Source organism: Protopterus annectens, chromosome 8.part0, assembly GCF_019279795.1.
Source record: "Protopterus annectens isolate FY-2018-M chromosome 8.part0, PAN1.0, whole genome shotgun sequence".
NCBI lineage: Eukaryota > Metazoa > Chordata > Ceratodontiformes > Protopteridae > Protopterus > Protopterus annectens.
The window spans coordinates 263,337,944-263,360,350 of NC_056741.1; the positions used below are offsets into that span (position 1 = coordinate 263,337,944).

Below are 22,407 nucleotides of genomic sequence, written 5' to 3' on the forward strand. Positions count from 1 at the left end.
TCAGCAACCTTCCCACAAGAAACTATAATCCTTGGTGATGTCAATATTGACTGGAAGTGTATCAATACTGAGCATCCCACTTCACATATTAACCTTCATGGCTTCTCTCAGACCATCTCCCCAACTAAAATGAACAAATCAAACCAAAAAGAGAGCACCTTAGATTGGATACTCATTAATAATCATCACCAAAACTATACAGAGTAGGTATTTTCCCTAACGGTATAAGTGACCACTGCTTGATCTATATAATCAGGCAAAGAATAGATATCGCACACCCAACAGCATGCAGGACTATACATTCCAACAAACAATTTAACCAAACTCTATTCCAGAGCGAACTTAGTGCCTGTGATTGGACTAATCTAAAAACTCGCCCATTAGAAGAGGCTGTACAATACTTTAACTCTAAATTCTTAACTATCCTAGACCAGCATGCACCCAAACGTATAATAAGAATCAGGGCAAAACCAGCCCCCATGGCTCTCCAAAGATACCAGGCAAAAAATCCTACTCAGAAATAAAGCCTGGACTAGGTGGCGAACTACTAAAAGCACATCTGATCAACAAACATTTAGACAATTAAGAAACGCAGCTAAAAAAATCTAAAAATCTGATCAACAAACATTTAGACAATTAAGAAACGCAGCTAAAAAAATCTATACTTTTAGACAAAAAACTTTCTGTAAAATACAGAAAACACACCAAAATAACCCTCAATGATTCTAGGCAAGTATTAATAAACTCCTTTACCCAGGACACTCCAGTACACCAACCCCTATAGGAGCTAATTATGGCACTCCCTTCCAAACTGCAAATGACTAACTCCTCCTTCACAGAAACCATCCAATCTCTAGCCAGTCAGCTACCCCCTGACACTTCCAGCCTACAAATCCCTATGACTAGCACACTTCCTACCTTCCTACTACAACCCATCTCTACTAACTTCATTTTCAAACTCCTAGCTAAAGTTAAGCCTTGTACCCCTTCCGCTGACCAGATTCCTGCTGAATATTTGCAAAAAGCAGGTAAAGCAGTAGCTTATCCTATTTACATCCTTATAAATAGAGCCATTAAGGAAGGATCCATCCCTGCCATCTGGAAAATCTCTCACATCATCCCCCTACACAAAGGTGGCAACCCCAATGACTATTCAAACTATCGGCCCATAGCCTTTCTATCCCCCTAGCAAAAATAATGGAAAAATGCATTCATCAACTAATAGGCCATCTCACTCAACACAACATACTAGCCAAATGCCAACATGGCTTAAGGCCATATCATAGTACCATTACTGCCCTCTTATCCTTTACTGACACCATTAAAAGTTACCGCAATAACAATGAACTCTCTTCAGCTCTATTCATTAATCTTTCAAAGGCTTTTGATATGGTAAACCACGCATTGCTTATTTGTCTTCTCAAATCACTTTCCCTATGTTCTCTATCTGTAAAATGGTTCACTTCCTACCTGAGCAGCAGGCAACAGGCAGTGCTCTAGGACAATAAACTATCATCTCACCATCCAGTTACACTGGGTGTACCCCAGGGTTCCATTCTAGGTCCTCTCATTTTCAGTTTTCATTAATGATCTCTACTTAGCTATTCCCAATGCAACTTGTATATAATATGCAGATGATTCAACATTAATCTGTACAGCCAGATCTGCATCTGAACTGCAATCCCAAACCCAGAAGATATTTAGCATAGTTGAGACATGTTTTTGAAGCGGTGCCTCCTTTTGAATCCCAAAAAAAGAAAACTCCTGCTCTTTACTCCTACTCGCAGGTCAATACCAACAGACTTCTCAGTCATCTCTAATAATGGCACCCTTATATCACCAGACTCTACTACCAAACTCCTAGGGATTACAGTAGATAACAACCTTAACTTTGATACCCATATTGACAACATTATAAAATCAGTTAACAGAAAAATGGGCTCCCTGTATAAAATTAAACCCTTCTTAACACCAACAGCAAGAACTACCATTGCCCATTTCCATCTAATCTCTACACTTCTCTATGCCTCACCAATATATACCAACCTTTCCAAAAATAATCTTCTCAAATTATCTACCTCCTATAACAGCATAGCCAGATTTGCCACTGGTAAACCTTTCAGAACCCATCACTGTCATAATATCAAACAGCTCGGGTGGCTTGAACTACAAAATCAGCTTCAAATCAACCAACTTACTATTACCCATAAGATCCTTAACCAACCTAACAATACTACAATACTCCTAGCCCTCATAACCCCTTATAGAAATCTTAACGCCTTGCGTTCATCAAATAAACTCCTAATTAACATCAATAAGACTAACAACATGGCAGGAGACTCTCTGTTCTCAAATACAATTGGGAAAAAGTGGAACCTTCTACCTAGTGAACTTGCTTCCCTTCCTTCCTTATCACTCTTTAAACAAAAACTTAAAATCTTCCTGAAAACACACTGGCTTTGCCCCTGTAGTAACCCTAACTAAACAATCATTACTGCTACTAGCATCTTTACTAAATCTACTCGCTCTTCTAATTACTGTCTTTAGTGCAACATGAAAGCACGTATGTAGAAATATGAAGCTGTATTAGCTACTAGTATGTAAATAATTAGCTCTAAATACTGTAAATAGTTTTATGAAATGTGTAGAAATATTTCATCTAGGTCTGTTTTTTTGTAACATTAATGATCTTGTCTGTTCATGTCTGTCTTGGAGCTTATCTCCCCGGGCCTCTACTGAAAATGGACATATATCCAGTTAGACTAGCCCGGTCAACAAATGTAAAAATAAATATAAAATAAATAAATATTTGGGTGGGAAAAAGGAATGCGATGCAAAAGAAGTGAATTAAAATATTATAGATGTAACAAAACTAGACCTTTCTGGATGAATTGTAAACATGAAAATAACAGCAAGAAAAAAGAAAAACAAAGAGAAAAAATTTAGAAATAGAAATAGAGTTAAAAATATATGAGAAAAAATAGAGGATATAGAGAAAGATTATGAAATAAGTGACAAAAAGGACAAAACTGGGAGGTAAAAGGCAAAAAAATAATTCTATTGGTAAAGGGACAAAAGACAGGAAAAGAAAAATTAAAGGGATAAGTATAAAACAAAAAAGAAAATAAATGGATGAAAAAGAATATATACAGCTAAAGATTGGGATTTGGTATAATGGTTAAGGTGTTTGACTCACAGATACAAGGTACAGAGTTTAATTTTCACGTTTGAGAAAAATTAACTAGTCTTAGAATGCCCCGTTAGGAAAGCTAGCCTAATAATTAGCTATGAACTTATAAAACCATGAATATAAGGAAAAGGGAAAATGAAAATTCTTAGAGTGCTTTCTGTAAATGTAATTAGTATTAAAGGAAAACTCCACCCTCTCATACAGCTTAACTCAATCGTTAGGTTTCTTTTCTCCCTACAATATGGTTCCAGCATTGTGTATGTTCCAGAAACCTGCCTGTAGTTTTTAAAACTTTTATTTCCTTGCATTGGACGTCAAAGGAAGGGAAAGCCCACCTTCTTTTTTATTAAACTGAACTTCTCACATACTTTGCAGAGAAATCCATCTCCATCTGCATGACATATCATAGACACAGTTAAATCTGTAGTTTACCCTGTCAGGTACTGCAGTCAATCTTAGATGGGTAATTAATCCTGCTAATGTCAGGAACACAGCAGCTGATATAAAAAAGACAGAAAGCTGTGGAATTGTTTTGACTGTTTTTAATGCAGATGGGAGGAGAACTTAACACTCTCCTTTCATAGCAAAACAAAGCAATTAGATCTGTCAGGGGTTTAAAGGCAATTGTCAACTCTTCTGACAAATTTACATAAGCAGCAGCACAGTATTGAAATTATAAGCTTTAAATGTTATTTATAATAGTTCATGTTAAGATAACTTAATAGTAGCAAAGATTTCTATGACATTTAGATAAAAGTCAGTAAATATTTTTTCTTGTAAAGTATAAATGCATTTACCATTTTCAAGCCCCCCCCCCCACACACACACCAGAACTGCAGAAAGAGAGTCAGGTGGCAAACCTATAAACTAGGTGCACTGATACTCTTCATAAAAAAGGTTTTTTATGCTGTGTGTGACATCCTTCCAGAGTGGGATGCATATCTGGTACATGCAGATCCATTGTAAGAGATTCCCACTGACTTTAAGTCAGTCCTTGCATTGTCAGACAGCAACCATAATATACAGCTGAATTTACTTTAACATACATTTACTATGTGCCCTTGCATTAAGAACACTAAGAAAAGGAAATCAGAAGTACTTAACTGTGTTTAAATGCACACACACACACACACTTTTGTACACATGTACTTTATATACATACACATATGCAGAAACACGCGCAATGTGTGCATACAATGAATTATTTATAATAAACAAAATAGCATAGTTAAGCAAACACCAAGAGTACAATTTAGCAGCAGAAGAAAGAAATGTGTTGAAACAACAATGTTAAAAACCAGGTTAGAGTTATGAAACCTGACAAGGGGGGGGGGGGTTGTTGTTATGGACCAGCGGGATTATGTATTTAGAATCTATGAATTGTGAAATGACACTGATACATATGCGAGAGTGTCTATCAACGAGATGAGGAGAGCTTACACGGTAAAACTGATTGGGTTTTACATGTTTTTTTAACCCAACGTGTTAGATTTTACTGAGTATAAATACATGACAGTGGATTTTCTGGTAACACCAAGAATATTTGGAATTTCCAAAATCCACAAAAACTTAAACTCTCCATTTAGGCCTACTGTGTCCGCTACTGGCTCAAAAATAGAGCCTATGGCAGCATACACTGACTTTTGGTGTAAAAGTACTCTAAAGTGTTACACATATATTTTGAAGGACTCATGGCATTGTCTAGAAATCCTCAGGGACATATCTATTAATGACGATTTTTTTATTTGTCATGGAAGATATTATGAACTTATTTACATCTATACCGCATGACCAGGGGTTGACACTTTTTGGAGAATCTTTGCTTGGTAAAGAAGGAATTCATAATGTGAAAAGATAACTTTTGGTAGATTTGATGGAATTGTTGTACAATAAATTTTTGTCATTTGAGGGGGAAGTTTTCCACTAAATAACAGGTGTAGCCATGAGGGCCAAGTGTGCACCAATCCATGCGAAATTGGTGCTGGCTAAGAGGGAGGAAAATAGTGTGTTTCCATCCAATTTTTATGGCAAAGTGATTACATGGCTTAGATTTCTCAACGACATACTAATTCTGTGGAGAGGGAGTTTAGTTGAGCTTGAAGAATTTATTGATTTGAACTCCACCATGACATTTTTGAAATTTACACAAAGCAAGTAATGACAGTATTGACTTTTTGGATATTACATTAAGTTGGGATAAAAGTAGCAATAGATTTATTTCCAGGGTACATCGAAAAGGGACGTACTCGAATTCTCTTCTCCAGTATAGCAGTTGCCACTCTAATTTTCAAAAAGAGTACAGTAAAAGGTCAAATGGTCAGGATTTCAAGACTTACAAGTAATGAGAGCAATTTTGCACAGGAAATGTACACTTTAGTGGGTATGTTTAAAGAAAGAGGATATCCCACCAAACTATCGATTGATTAGAACTAGAAATGAAATATGTAGGAAAAGGAAAGAAAAGTTCTTACTTATTTTACATACTAACTTTGGGAGTACATTTACAAAATCAAAAGCGACAGACTATGACATTACTTTAGTTCTTCCTTTTAACCATGAGGTTGCACAGATCTGGTCTGTTAACAACACTTGGAACCTTGTTTTAAGCCCTGACATTAAAGACCTGTTGGGTTTGGCCCCTAAAATTACTTTTTCTAGAGGTGCAAACCTTAAAAATGTATTTGAAAAATCAGTTAACAAGAAAAGGATGGTTTCTAATATGTCAAAGTGCAGCATGTGAAAGGCATGTAAATTTATTAATACATATGTTATGGTTGAGGGTTACCATTGTACGATTCCAAGTCCTGGGCACTGCAATTGTAACACTAAAATGGCAGAGTATATAGCTACCTGCTTGTCCTGTTCAGCGTTTTACGTGGGTAAAGCCACAAGAAAATTGAAAGAAAGAATATTAGAGCATGCTAGGGACATTGAAAAGAAAAAGAAAGTGCACTTTATGACCATTCTGTGAAATGTGGGGGGTTTAATAAATTTCTTTTCTTTGTTATAGAGTTTTTGACCAAGGCAGAGAAGGTGACCTGAACTTACATCTAGAGAAAATGGAGGTGGAATGGCAATTGAGAACTAATGCCACGACACTCCCAGGTATTGAGAACATGCCATTGAGTTCTGTTTCGAAACTAAGAGCACTACAGATTTGACTATAATACCATTGACTATGGATATGTATGTATTAGCAATAGACGGGTGAAGAATGTTTTTTTAGGTATGTTTTAGTTAGCATGTTTTTAGAAATGTTAGCATTTATTAAAACTGCAATTATTTATTTATATTGCTATTTTATTATTGTAGCGTTTACATATATATATTTTGTTACATATATAGATTTTATGCATACTGTTTTTAAATTTTTAACTTCATCACTACACACATTAGCTATTCAATTAGTTATTTATTGTATCATTGGCTTAGTGGGCGTGTTGCATTTTCTAGTAGTATAAATGAAGTTTTTTACTATGCTTAAGTCACTCTGATGATGCCCTGAGGTTACAGGGTAAAAGCGCTTTGTCGTTTATTAAATAGTTTATTAATGGTTCCTTCTTATCTGTGTGTGGATTCACTCAGCTTCTTATCTGTGTGTGGATTCACTCAGCGTTGGTGGCGTTTTTTATTTTTTGTTTCATTTGCTTTTTCAGTTTGTGCTCTTTTGAGCAAGTTTATTTTATTTACAGTTACAAGATATGTCAGATGCCAGCTGGCTCACATTTTAATTAATTTAATTTGTTGATTAGCAAAATACAAAGTTTTGTTGCAAAATCGCACTTTAAGTTACTATGATCACGACATCCACTGCTGATGTAAGAAGTGCATAACAGAGTGCCACTTTAATAATGATTCATTTCATTTGTGTCATAGTATTTAACTCATGCACATAAAAAGATAATCTGTATAAACAGGGAGACTAGTTTTGTAAAACGTGAAAACATTCACACAGCAGTAGCACTGATGCAAGGCATGCGCCAAGCTTTTTACTTTCATTGCGTAAAACTACCATGCAGTCTAGTTTATGGGTTGCATAAAAATCACAGCAACTGGACTTCTGAGACATACCTGTAGTACAGACTTCTAAGCAGTTTGCTGTGCATCCCACTATTTGCTTAAACGTTTACTTTAATATTACAAAACCTGTCTTAAAGTCAAGAGAACAATATCCTTCACTACCAACGACTGTAACAAAATAAAACCAAGCAACCATTGATGGCGAAAATAAAAATAATTACATCTGTCACATGCAAAAACAGTATCCAAGGTTCCTCTGCAAACAGAATGGCATCAGCAATGTTTATCCTGGACATTATATTGAGAGATAGGTGTTGCTTTGTTACATTGTGATTTTCTGTAGCTTGATTGTCAATTACTTTGTGAATCACCATGTAATAGATCTTATGCTGGCTATTAAACGGACATCTTCTGAACAAACATTTGGTGCCTCACTTGTTTTATAGTCATATTTATACTAAATTCATTTCTTCACTTATCTGTAGGGTGGTTCCTGCTAGAGTTTCTTTTACAAAGTATCTTTTACAAATATCACCAAAAGCAGAAACTTTTTCTCTTATTTACTTGACTTCATATCCCTTCTTGTAAAAAGACACTGGTGAAAAAAATCACAAAAGCAAGTAAAATTGTAGTACACAGTTAAAGCTGACAGCACTACACGCTGCAAAGGGAGTTAAGATGGTTACCTAACTGAATGTGAAACAGAAGCCCTCTTGAAAATGTACTCCCAAATTCACATCATTAAAAACAGCACAAAACAGTGTCCTAAAAATGTTCCACTTCACAGTTTAAGGCAATATGACATAGCATGAATAACGAGTGAATGCTGGAAGAAATAACATCTTAAAGCCATGCAACAAAGTGCTGTAGGGCTAAGTAAACAAAAGCAGTTTCTAAAAGTTTATACCAAATCCCAAACACTGGAATGAGAAATAAGTCACATTTCTTCTCTCAATACATGCATGAAACAAAAAAAAAAGAAAAATCAGTGTGCTGCATCAAGTGGATTAATAGTGTAAAAGCAGGCATCATGTTACAGTAACGTGCTTAAAAACTTGGTTAAGGGGCTTCAGTGAATAAGAATTCATATGTAAAGAGAACAAAAAAGAATGACAGGAAAACAATACTAAATTAATAAAACAAACACTCCTGTGCACACCAACCATATACCATAAAACATTCATCTAATTAACTGAAGACTTTCCAATGGAAATCTTTTGAAAAACAAATATCTCAAGTGATATAACCAGAAGAGGGGTTTGTGTTAACTGTAAACAGCAGTGGTTACATTCACTTCTGACAATTCAAGCACTATAACAGAAGTTTTATGAGCAACACACAGGGGATATAAAAAGTGTTAAACTTTAAGCTACCCATTAAAAAACAATCATGAACAGTAACACTAAATTTCAAAGGAAAGGTTTATTTTTAATTTAAATTTCTATACAAATGTGAGGACAATATCCTTGTAGGTGCATGGCATATTCAGCCCAGCAGTTCGAAGAAAACCTTTCATTAGCATGCTTACCTTAGCCAAATTATCAGCACAAAACTTGTCCTCACTGGTCTCCTGTGATCTCGTCACATGACAGTGGTATAATGAACAAACATTGACAGTGGTATAATGAACAAACATTTAATAATTACGTTTGGATACAGTTATTAAGCCATGCTGCATGAAGAGTCTAAATGGAACATATGTAACAGTGACCACACACACACAAAAAAAAAAAATCCACAAAATCCCTTTCAGTATGGTACCATGACAGTACAATCAGAAACCATGGCCTTTTTACCCATCTTCACTATAAAATGCACTATATAAGCCCCTATTTGTTTTTATTTGCATTTCAATCAACATGAGGGTGGCCTAATGGTTAAGGTGTTTGCCTTACAAACACAAGGTGCAGGGTTTGAGTCTCACAAGGGATAATTGGCTAGACTTAAAATGACTCGCAAGGGCAATTAGCCTAGTACTAACCTATGAAGAAATTCAGCCTCAGCTACTTTGCTTTTCTGGGGTAGTAATATATTTCACCTCTGAATGAATTACACAAAACCCTACAAGGCATTTATTAAATAACTGGTGTATAATGAAAATGCAAGCACAGTAGCAACATATAATCCTTCTAATAGGCCTAACATTTACATCTAAATCCATCTACATTGTCAGAGTGAATACAGTAAATTCATGCTCAATCTTTAGAGTTGCCTGTCCTGTACTTAAGATTTTGTTAAACTCTTAACTAAAAAGATTCTGCCCAAGTTCTGTGAACACACAGTTCACAACAGACATCAACCTGCAAGAATCCATTCAGAAATAATAAAAAACACTTGTGTATAAATACTTAGATACGAGGCTCTAGGTTGTGACATCTCACAAATCAAAAAATGTGTACAATTCGAGCTTTATAAATAAAGCAAGTTTGTGAGGCAATCACTGTGTGTAGGATTGTTCTTAAATGCCAGTAAAAAATCATATTAAGTTCTCTTCAGTCGGATTCCCAAGGGCCAGTATAAGTTGCTGCTTGTCCTTCTGAATTGCCTAAGGAATACAATTAAAAACAGGTTTGTCATGTTTTCAAACAGTACATACTATAACAAACGCACAGTTTCATGAGATACTGTAGTCCAAGGATCCTACTCATTTTAAATCTTCAATAAGATTACAAACACTAAAGTGTATAAACAGTCTTTACCTTTTAAAAAAAGAAGTTATGTACTTACCATAACGTTCCATGTGAGTTGTTCATTTTGCCTTCATTCTTACACATGGGTTAGGAGCTGATCCATCGGCTCAGAGTCGGCTGCTTTCACAAGTTCAAGATCTTAGAATAGCTTGAGGCCAAATCCCTATCCAGTGATGCTCTCTGTCCTACATCAGATCTAGTTTGCTGATCCCAGCATGTAACCGATATAAAACATAACAGGTACTCCCAGCCAGAGTAAGAAGTTGCATAACAAGACCCACCAGACCACAAGTCTTACTTGTTCTTCGAGAATCTGGAGGGGGAATGCGGGTGGGAATGAAGGTGAGATGAACAACTCACATGGAACGTTATGGTAAGTACATAACTTCTTTATGTGAAGTTGTTCAATCATGCCATTCATTCTTACGCACGGGCAGCGTCCCTAGCACCCCAAACCTGGGTGGCTCATTCCTGAGGACAGTGGAACCAAAGGAAGCCCTGTCCACTTCATAATGAGTGATAACGGTATGCGGCTTAGACCAAGTGGCAGCTGCACATATAGTATCCAAAGGCAATAGAGCCACATAAGCAGAAGAAGTGGCAACAGCCCTAGTGGAATGCGCTTTCACGCCATGCTCTAATGGTTGGTTCGCTGAGGAGTATGTAAATTTAATGCAGTCAGTTAACCATTTGGAAAGGGTAACTTTAGAAACCGGTAGCCCTTTCTTAAGTGTCAGCATGAGAAACAAAGTTGTTCAGACTTTCTAAATTCCTTTGTTCTGTCTAAATAGAACCTCAACTGTCTGTGAACATCAAGCTTATGCAACATATACTCCAACTTGTTAGAAAGGTTACTGAAAAAGGTTGGAAGTTCGACAGTTTGATTCAGATTAGTCTCGGAACACACCTTTGGAAGGAAGGAAGGAAGGATTAGTCCTCAGTGACACACTGTCAGGATGAAACACCAAATATGGGGGTTTGATAGACAGGGCTTGAAGCTCGGACACTCTACGTGCTGAGGTAATGGCTAGCAAAAAAATTGTTTTCCAAAAGAGGAATTTTAAATGGCAGGATGATACAGGCTCAAAGGGAGGGAGAATAATCAGTGACAGCACAAAATTTAGATTTCAGGGAGTAAAAGGTTGTCCAACAGGTGGCCTAAGATGAATGGTACCTTTTAAGAAAGCCCTAAATAGTCTGAGAGACATTAGGTTAGAACCTTAGGATCCAAGGTGGAAATTCAAAATAGAAGCCAACTGAACTCATAGTGGCAGCTGCAGCACCTTCATGAAAAAGCTTAGACAGAAATTCCAGAATACTAGCAATCGGGGCAACATAAGGATCAATATTTTTCTGGGATGCCCAAAAGGCAAATCGCTTCCATTTGCTGGCATACAATTTTCTAGTGGAAGCTTTATGCGAAGATACAAGAATATGCTGTACCTCCGAGGAAAAGTCGTGTGACCTGGCTAGGTTGGTAATAGGAACAGCCAAGCTGTCAGTCTGTGGGAATGAAGACAGGAATGAAGGGCCCCTAACAAATGTGTCAGCAGATCTGGAACTGGGTCCAGAATCCAAGGTTCCTCCAGTTGATAGTCAAAGGAAGGGAAGCCAAATCTGTCGAAGCCAAAAAGGGGCTATTAAAATTACAGCCCTTCCTAGGGCTTTGGCTTTCTGTAAGAATTTCGGAATCAGGGGAGTTGGTGGAAAGGCATATACGAGTCCCGGGGGCCAATCGTGTACGAGCGAGTCCCTTGGGCTGTCCCCTGGAGGGGGATTCAGGGCAAAGTAGCTTCTGCATTTGGCATTCATAGCGGATGCAAACATGTCGCAGCAAGGCTGGCCCCATCTGCGGAAAATCATCTCTGCAACCTTATCTTTGAGACCACTCGTGCGGTAACAGAATGGCTCTGCTCAGTTTGTCCATGATCACGTTGGATTTCCTCGAGATATGCGTTGCTATCAGAAAGCCCCCGGTGGATACCGCCCACTGCCAAATTCTCAAGGACTCTCGACATATGGAGCAAGACTTGGTTCCCCCTTGCTTGCTGATGTACCAGACCACAGACATATTTGTCTGCCTGGATCGCAATCGTCCCCAGAGGAAGGGTGTCGTGGAAGTGCTGCAATGCCAAAAGCACCGCTCTCAGCTCCAGAACCACTGATGTGCAACTGTGACTCTGTTTCTGACCAGGTGCATTGGGTTGTTCTTCCCTAAAAAATCTCCCCTCCCACCCTATCAGAGAAGTGTTCCGTGGTCACCGTGGCTAACAGCGGGGGAGAAACAAATGGTCGACCTACTGTTACTTGGTGGCTGGTCAACCACCAACGAAGATCCTTCTTGCAAGAGTCTGTAATAATCATCAAGAATGACATCAGAAGTTGTTGGTAAGACCACTGGGTGAAAAGCAACCATTTTAGTATACTCGTGTGCATATGCCCCAGAGGAACTGCTATGAGCGTAGCTGCCATGGTACCTAGCAGTTTCAATACTAGAGAGACTGGTACTTTTTTTCTCTGCAGAATGTCAGATACCTGGTTTCAAAGAGTGGCTATTCTGTCCAGTGGCGGTGGTGGTTTCTAATTCTGTTCCGATAAAGGAGATACGCTGTGATGGTGACAACGCAGACTTGTCGAAATTTTTAGTTATCCTTAACTGAGAGCAGAGACAGAGTGCGATTCCTGGACAGAATTAGTTGATGCCTGGAGGCGGCGGTAAGGAGCCAGTCGTCCAGATACGGAAACACTCTGAATCCTAGACACCTCAGATGAGCCGTAACCACTGCCATGCATTTGGTAAACACTCTGGGGGCTGTTGTGAGGCCAAAGGGCAATGCTTGGAATTGATAGCGACTGGCTCCCAGCTGGAAATGCAAGTGATCGCTGGATAGTCTGGCCATTTTTATTTGATAGTACGCATCCTTGAGATCTATAGAGCACATCCAATTGCTGGTTCCTAGGAATGGATCAATTGAAGCGTGACCATCCAGAACTTCTCCTTCTTTACGAAGGTGTTGAATCTGCTGCGGTCCAAGATGGGCCTCCAGTCCCCTGTTTTCTTTGGAACTAAAAAGAATCTGGAGTAAGTTCCAGATCCTACCTGGTCTGCTGGGACTGGCTGGATGACTCTTTTCCTGCAGCTTCTGGATTTCTATGGCTGCTTGATCCCTGAGACTGGGTGGAACGTCTGGGATTTTCTTCCGAACAGGTGGGGGTTCTGAGAATGGGATGATGTAACCTCTGGTACCAATGCTTTGTACCCAATAATCTTTTATAATTCCTAGCCAGGCGTCCGGATACAAAGACAAGCGACCCCTGACTGCCTCCAGAGTAGGACAGTCGTGCCTCCATTCAGGAGTGCTGGTAGGGCTTTTACCAAAGAACTGATCCCTGTCGCCCTGGTTTTGCAGACCCCCTCTGCCACCGGGGCAGCATCTTCCATTATTACCCCCTCCTTTGCCCCTGGAGCCGGGGGGGGGGGGTCACTACATGTGTTCTGGAAAGCTCCTTGGGATTTCCGGAACCACATTTTTCTACCTTTCTGCCCTTTGGGGTATGGTCTAGTAGGAGTGGAAAAACAGACTCCTACGGCAGATATAGTCTTTAAATCTTGCTCAGACTTAGTGAGAGTCTCCTTTACTTTGGGCCCGAAAAGAGACGAGCCATAGAATGAGGTGTTGACGAAAGAAGACTTGAAAGCTTCCGCAAAGGAGCATAAGCGCATCCAGGAATGTTTCCCAAGAGCTAATGCTGAACCCGCTGCCTGACTCGAACCATCTGCTGCATAGGAAATGAGCCGCATGGATGAGTTATCTATGGAATTAAGGGTATTAAGCTGGGCTGTCACCTTCTCAGAGACACCTCCATCTGTACTACCCTGCAGAATATCTCAGAGCTCTTTTAGATCTCTTTGAAGACGGGTAAAATGGGTCAAGTAGTTGAGCATTTGCGTAGCAAAGGACGCAGAACTAATGATGTTTCCTGGACCTGCCCATAGTCCTGGAATCTCTATTAGGAGGATGGACAGTAGAAGAGGTTTCAGACATCTCTTTCTTGGTGGCCGCCTCCACCACCATGGCATCAACCAGCACTCCCTTAGTGAGGAACATCTTATCTTGGGGGATGCAATAAACTTGTTGGGCCTCCGAGGGACAGGCTCCATATTATCAGGAGACTCCCATGCCCTTCGAGCAACCAATTCCATTAGTTCATCGAAGGGTGGAGCCACTCAGGAGGTGGAAGGTTGAGGCCCAAAGGCCTTCAGGAGCACCGACTCTTCCTCAGTAGGGCTAACGGACTGCCAGTACCCCTCTGCTTAAGGACCTCAAGGATATGAGCAAAGGAGAAATCCTCAGAGGAGGACCGTGGGGACCCTTCTGACTCCTCTAAGTCGGTGTCCGATGTAAGAGACTCCTGCTGGGAGTCTAAATGCCTCCTTTTGCAAAGTTTCTTCCTGGAAACCTCATCAGTACGGGCTTCTGGTGAGGTCTCAGTAGAACATGGGTCACCCAATGGGGTAACCTGAGGCTCTGGGTCTCGACGCTTCACGGGGACCTGCGATGTAGAGGCAGAAAGCGGCACTTTAGGGGAGGAGGAGGGCCCTGATGACATGTGTGCCTTCGAAGACATAACCCTCCTCACAGCATCGAAGACTCCACTGTTCCGACCCAAAGAAGCTGCCGGTTCCGAAAAAGCCTGCAACCTCCCCGGTGCTAAGACAGTGGGTTCCGACCCAGAGGAAGGAGCCGAGCTTATCTGAGCCGACGCTCTCAGAAGGAGGGTCAGAACGGACGCATCGGTTCGACCCCCCCCCCGGAGCAGACCAGAGTGCGTCGGCTCCCAGACTCTTCAAACAGCAAAGACGTCAGGGTTGATGGAGCCGATAGCACTGGAACAGGCCTCTGCTCCGAAGGCTCCACAATCATCAGATCCCCCTCCCCCGACTCAGAAGGCCTGGCTCAGCTCAGAGGAGGAGCAGTCACAGCAGGTACGATGGTCTTGGGCTCCGAAACCAGTTGGGTCAAAGCCGATAATTTGGCCATTGCCGGGTTCCCGAGAAGCCTCTGCACCACTCAGTCCACATCCACATCGGAGAGGGTTCTCGAAGAATGAGTCGAAGGAACCGAAGAAGCCACTGATTGCAGAATGGGTGACCTTAAGGTCTCAGAGACCTACTCCAAAACACTGGCTCAGTGCACAGCTCCGAAGACTGCGGAGCAGGCGACCGCACCTTCACAGCAAGGCTCGGAGCTGATGACTTTGGCTCTGAGGAAGCTCTGGAGGACTTCGACCCCTTCGACGACTTGGAAGTCTGGTCAACCTTGTCCACGGACACCTGAAAATCTGGCTTCAGCAAGCCTCTATCCACTAGCTTTCTTCTTCGCTCTAGCAACAACCTCCTACTAAAAGAATGGCAGATAAAGCAATCCTCCTGGAGATGAACGGGCCCCAAGCAATAAACACAACTGACGTGGGAGTCAGTGATAGATATTTTCTGCCCACATTTTGGGCACTTTTTGAAGCCAGACTTCTGTTTTTCTCTCTGATCAGCCATAATAACAAGAACAGTATGCACCAATCAGAAACAATCCAACAAGTATTTAAACACACTAAATAACCATAAATAGCTATAGCACACACAGCAAACTCTACAATATAGTAACACTCTAATACTAACTATAAATTTTAACTTTACAAAATGAGAAGTTATGTACCTACCATAACGTTCCATGTTAGTTGTCTTCTCTCGCCTTCTTTCTTGCTGGATGGGTTCGGAGCCGATCCTCGGCTCCGACTCTGCCACTTACTAAAGCTCGAGAGCTAATTTTACCGGCTCGAGGCAACCCTATATCCCATGATGCAAGGCGATAACTACCCAGATCTCGTTTGGTAGCCAAGGAAAAATTATGCAATATATTCCTCCAACTGGAGAGGAGGAGGAAGGGGAAATAATCCCTCGAAAAAGACCAATCTGATCTAGTGACACTAGGAAGCTAATTAGCTTGGAAAAATTGGATCAGGACTCTTCAAGGAAGAGGAATAAACTTCTCGGTCTGACCAGGCTAGCGGGATGGTGGGAGGGACGCAAGAAAGAAGGCGAGAGAAGACAACTATCATGGAACGTTATGGTAGGTACATAACTTCTCAATGTTAAGTTGTCAATCTCGCATTCATTCTTGCTGGATGGGACCGTGTCCCTAGCACCTTTATCCTGTTTGGCTCAATGGAACAGACTCTTGAGAACAGTGGAACCAAAATTTGCTCTGTTTCTGGAGGCCAAGTCCAATTTGTAATGTGAAACAAAAGGTATGAGGAGAGGCCCGTGTGGCTGCTGCAGAAATAGTGTCTATTGGAAGTCTAGCCTGAAAAGCTGTAGATGTAGCTAGTGCTCTAGTTGAATGGGTTTTTGGCCTAGAAGTCAACTCTTTACCTCTGAGTTGATAAATGCATGCAATCACAGAAGACAGCCACCTAGATAGGGTTACCTTGGATACCTTTCCTGTTCTCTGCATAGGATAAAAACAGTTGATCAGATTTCCTAAATTGCTTGGTTCTGTTCAAATATCTGAGTTGGTGGTGAACATCGAGATAATGTAGCTTTTGCTCCGCTCTATTAGAATAATTTGGGAAAAAAACTGGAAGATCAATTGATTGATTTAAGTTTGTCTGCGATGCCACTTTGGGTAAAAAAGACGGATTAGTCCTTAGAGAAACTCTGTCTTTGTGGAAGATTAAGTAGGGAGGACGAATGCAGAGGTCATGAAGCTCAGATACTCTCCTGGCAGAAGTAATGGTGACCAGGAAGAGTGTCTTCCAAGAAAGAAATTTCAATGAACAGGTAGCCGAAGGTTCAAAGGGGGGAAGAATCAAGGATGTTAAGATTAAATTTAGATCCCACTGTGGTGGGGGGTCTCTAATCGGAGGCTTAAGTAAAAATACGCCTCTAAGGAATGCCTTGCAAAGTTTATGGGACATGATGTTGTGGTCCAACAAGCCAATATGAAAATTTGAAATGGCTGCCAACTGAACTTTTACTGTGGAGGAAGAAGATCCTGAGTGAAAAATTTCTGCTAGGAATTCCAAGACCGAATGAATCGGAGCAGTAAAGGGATCTATGTTCCTAGCTTTTGCCCAGAAGGAGAAACGTTGCCATTTACTAGTGTAAATCCTTCTGGTGGAAGATTTAAGGAAAGCTACTATGATATCCCGGACGGGATTAGAAATCATAGGAAGCCTGGCTAGGGATGGAAGTGGAGCAACCAAGCAGTGAGGTTGAGAGAAGGTAAGGATTGGTGCAGCTGCCCCGACTGGTGGGTCAGAAGATCTGGAACCGGGTCCAGATGCCATGGCTGTACCAAAAGATAATGATGCAGGAAAGGAAACCATATCTGTCGAGGCCAATAAGGGGCAATGAGAATCATCTTGGCTCTCAAGGCGGTTGCTTTCTGAATTACTTGTGGTATTAGAGGAAAGGGAGGAAAAGCATAGAGAAGTCCCCGGGGCCAATCTTGGATTAGAGTGTCTCTGGGGGGATGGCCTGGAAGGGGGAAGAGGGAGAAGAAGTTGGGGCATTTTCTGTTTTGAGGCGTAGCAAAAAGATCGCAGCAAGGAAGGCCCCATTTCTGAAAAATCTCTTCCGTCACAGATTGAGACACCACTCGTGAGGCATGATACTAGCTCTGCTCAACCTGTCCGCTATGATGTTGGATTTCCCGGGGATATGCGTTGCTATCAGAAACCGCTGAGAAGAAATTGCCCACTGCCAAAGTCTGAGTGCCTCTTGACACAGTGGATAGGACTTGGTTCCGCCCTGCTTGTTTATATACCATACTACGGAAATATTGTCCGTTTGGACTGCAATAGTCCCCAGGGGAAGAGAGTCGTGGAGGGCTTGCAACATTAAAAGCACTGCTCTCATCTCCAGGACATTTATGTGCAGGTGGCATTCGAAAGGTTGCCAAGTGCCATGGACCATCCTGCCCTGATAATGCCCCCCCCACCCGATCAGGGAGGCGTCCGATGTAACCGTGGCAACCGGGGCAGGAGGAACAAAGAGTCTGCCCTGATGGACTTGAGGGGACAATATCCACCAGGTCAGATGCCTTTTGCAAATTGGAGTTATGATCCTGTGACGCATGGGAAGTCATTGAAAAGACCATTGGGCGAACAGCATCCACTGTAGGAGACGCATGTAAAAGCGGGCAAGGGGAAGAAGTGTTATGGCGGCCGCCATAAGACCCAATACTTTCAGGGCAATTTTTGTCGCTCTGGAGAAGCACATGGATGTGGTTTTGAATATCCAAGATCCTTTGATCTGTTAACTTTGCTGAAAGTTGTACGGTGTCCAATTTGGCGCCTATAAAGGTAATAGATTAACAAGACAGATTTTTCGAAATTTATAGAGATCCCTAGCCCTCTGCAAATGTGAATGGTGTAATCTCTGGCTTGACCAGTCGTCTAGATATGGAAAACACCTGGAATCCTTGACGTCTCAGGTGAGCCGTAACCGCTGCCATACATTTGGTGAACACTCTGGGGGCTGTAGTGAGTCCAAACGGCAGGGCTCTGAATTGGAAGTGACTGGCCCCCAGCCGAAAGCGGAGAAACCTTCTGGAGCGCCTGTGAATTTTTATGTGATAGTACGCATCCTGAAGGTCCACCGAGTACATCCTATTGTCCTTGCCCAGAAAGGGTAGAATGGACTGAAGCGTGACCATCCGGAATCTTGTTTTCTTTACAAACTTGTTTAGTTTGTTGAGATCTAATATTGGTCTCCAGTCCCCTGTCTTTTTTGGTACTAAAAAGAACCTTGAGTAGATTCCGGATCCTATTTGGTCTGATGGGACTGGCTGGATGGCTCTTTTTGCTAGCAGTTTTGATATCTCTGGTACTGCTAGTTCCCTTAGAACTTCCCGTGGAACGTCTGGAAGGGTTCCCTTTTGCTGAATTGGGGTTTGAATAAAGGGAATTTTGTAACCCTCGGATATGATCGACTGTACCCATTTGTCTTGAGAAAGGGAAAGCCAAGCTTTTGGGTACAGCGATAATCTTCCCCCGACTGCCTCCGAAGGTGGACAATCGGGCAACATCTCAGGGATGCTGGAAGGGTTTGTCAGAGAGAGGCTCCCTGCTACCCTGATTCTGCGGACCAACTCTACCCCTAGGGCGGCATCTGTTGTTGTTACCCCCTCTGCCTCTGGGGGTAAACTGACCTCGTGCGTCAGGCGTGACTCCTTGAGATTTGCAGAACCACATTTTCCCTCCCTTCTGACCTTTTGGGTAAGGTCTTGAAGGGGAGGAGAAACTGACTCCTACGGCAGAAAGAGTCTTGCCATCTTGTTCGCATCTAATCAAGGTGTCTTTCACTTGAGGTCCAAACAAGGTCGAACCATCAAAAGGAGAGTTTGTGAAGGACGCCTTGAAGGGGTCTGCAAAATTACAAAGCCGCATCCAGGATTGACGCCTTAAAGCCACTCCTGTGCCTGCGGCCCTACTCGCACCATCGGCTGCATATGAAATGAGCCGCATGGAGGAGTTAACAATGGAGTTTAGGATTCCTAGCTGTGAGTTAATTTTATCCTGGGACCCAGCAGCCGACGGATCCTGTAAAACTTCTCCCAACTCTTTAAGAACATCTCTTTGAAGGCGGGTGAAGTGACAAGTAGTTCAGCGACCGCATGGCAAAGGTCGCTGAAGAAAATATCCACTTGCCGTACCTATCCATAGTCCTGGAATCCTAGTTAGGAGGATGGACAGGTACTGAAGGATCAGCTAGTTCCTTCTTGGTGGCTGCAGCCACCACCATGGCATCAACCGGGACACCTTTTGTCAAAAATTGCCTATCAGGTGGGGCCGTGATGAATTTAGAAGGCCTCCGAGGAATGGGTTCCACCGAATCTGGGGCCATCCACGCCTTCTGAGCCACCACGTCCATAAGAGGGTTGAAAGGCAGAGACACCTAGGAGGTGGAGGGTCGAGACCCGAACGCCTCCAGGTATACAGACTCGTCCTCGGAAGGATTAAGGGAAGGTCAGTTCCCCCTCTGCTTAAGGAGTTCAAGGATGTCGGAGAAAGAGACATCCTCAGAGGGGGACCTTGGGGATCCCTCCGACTCATCCAAGTCAGTATCGGATGTAATAGACTCGGGGGAGTCTAGATGTTTCCTCTTACGCGGAGGCTCACCTGACGGGTCAGGAGAAGCCTCTGAAGGGGAAGATATTCCCAGTGGGGAAACCTGAGGCGTTGGATCTCTGGGTCCAGGAGCAAGAGAGTGGGAAGAGACGTCAGCAGGCACTGTAGTGGGAGGAGCTGATGGAACTGACCGTTGACTACGCCCTGGGGCTAGTACACTCATCACCTAGAAGGCTCCCCCATCAGAGAGGAACCCCAGGCCGCACCGACAGGAACAGCTCCGAGGCTGATGTCGGAGCTGAGCTCACCAGCGCCGAAGCACAGAGAGGGAGAACGGGGTCGGACAAGGGTCCGATGCCACTCACCCCCTCGGAGCCGACGAGAGAGACCAGACGCCGGGATCCCTCCAATGAAGGCATTAAGGAGGAGATCGGAGCAGAGGACGACGGAGCAGAAGGGGGAGGTATCGGCTCCGAAGCCACAACAGTCACGGCTCCGAGGAGCTCCGGCTCTAAGCTCTGTAAGAGAGTCGGAGGAATGTTAGGTGGATGTGTAACAGCTACCGTCTGATGAGATGGGCTATGGAGCATTTGGGCCAATGCCTGAGACTTTAATAGTCTACTCACCACTCTCGAGGTCGTGGTCGGACAGCCTGGACGACCGAGAAGACCGGCTCCGATGGCTCCACTCCGAGAGCAGGGGTGATCTCGGAGCCGAATGTATAGACTCCAACGAAGGGGATCTTGATCTCTTTCTGGAGATGGGTGGAGCCGAAGGAGCCGAGGATACGTCGGCTCCAACCGGAGCCAACAGTGAGTGCCTAGATTTAGTGGTATCGGCGCCAGGTGGAGCCGATACTGTAAGCTGAGACACAGAAGGATCGGCTCCGGCCGGAGCTGATGTTGTCACAGAAGGCGAACCAGTAGCCGATGGCTTAGGGCTTGGAGCCGAAGGCTTTACTGGTTTCGAGGGCTTCCCCGGAGCAGACTTAGTAGGGGAGCTCTCAGGCTTTAATAAGCCCCTCAGTATTAGTTTATTTCTGCGCTCCTGCAGTACTCTTGGGCTGAAGGCGTGACAGACAGAACAAGAGTCCTGCAGGTGCAGAGGTCCCAGGCAGTAAACACAAGAAGTGTGACCGTCTGTCAGAGACTTTTCTGACAGCACGAGTCACACTTCTTGAAGCCTGAGACCTTTGTGTCCTTCGAAATAAATGTGTCGAAGGAACACTAAGTATCAAAAACACACACACACACACAATAAACACCCAATCCAAAATAAAACAGGGATACAAACACACCCAAACACCACACAGAATCCCTGACAAAAAATTAGGAAAGGGGGAGGTTTAAGGCCTAACTTAGGGGAAGGGATAAATAACTGGAAAAGGGGAACCAATAACGGGAGATAGGGTTTAAAATCTAACCGTTAAGAGTTAAAACAATAACAGTAGTGGCCTAAAATGAAAGGGAGTGACTAAAAGTCTGAAAATTTGAAAACTTACCAGGAGCCGGTAAAAATGCACCTCGCAAGCGAAAGCGGCAAACGAGATCTGGGTAGTTATCGCCTTGCATCATGGGATATAGGGTTGCCTCGAGCCGGTAAAATTAGCTCTCGAGCTTTAGTAAGTGGCCGAGTCGGAGCCGAGGATCGGCTCCGAACCCATCCAGCAAGAATGAAGGCGAGATTGACAACTTAACATCCATCTATATAAACATGCTAAATATTAAGTGTAAGCAAGGATAGGGATGTTTAACACAACAAAGGAACGGCCAAAGGCCTAAGAGCAGCCACGCTTAAAGGATGAAAATCTCGTCAGCAGGAAGCACAACAAAGGACTGAACTAAACACAGGATAACTAACCCTAAAAACAGTCTCAAGAAAAACTGCAAAAACTTGCTACAAAGAAGAGAATAATGAAAAGGATCAATAATACCGGCCCGTCTGTTGCAGCAGCAAACTAGATCTAGGGTGGGACAGGCAGCATCACGGGATAGAGACTTGTCCTAGAGCTACTCTAAGATCTTGAGCTTGTGAAAACAGCTGACTCAGAGCCGATGGATCGGCTCCAATCCCATGTGTAAGAATGAATGGCGAGACTGAACAACTTCACATTAGTTGTTTTATATACAGCATTAGAAGACCAGACATAGGATCTTAAAATAACATTCTACTGCCTGGCCTGCCTGGCCTGGGCTGGATGGAAGGATTATAATGAGCAACATTTTTTTTTTTTAATTTTAAAGAATTATGTGAAAGTGTTACAGCACGCTAAAATATTGAAATAGAGGAAACTGCTATGAAGCAAGGGCAACCATGGGAAAATAGCTGATACAGTCATCTGATTTTATATAGATATATAAATACATATACACACAC

At 42.5% G+C, this 22,407-nt stretch overlaps 1 protein-coding gene across 2 annotated transcripts in view; it reads right to left on the minus strand.

Moving 5' to 3' along the window:
- Positions 1-8,613: 8,613 nt before the first annotated feature.
- The window catches only part of LOC122808741 (polyamine-modulated factor 1-like), a 252,245-nt gene continuing 238,451 nt past the window's right edge, over positions 8,614-22,407 (minus strand). For both annotated transcript variants that reach the window (XM_044079747.1, XM_044079748.1), the window contains exon 5: positions 8,614-9,755. In XM_044079747.1, coding sequence (XP_043935682.1) covers positions 9,687-9,755 — 69 coding nt within the window. In that variant the 3' untranslated portion in view covers positions 8,614-9,686. The remainder of the gene's footprint in view (positions 9,756-22,407) is intronic.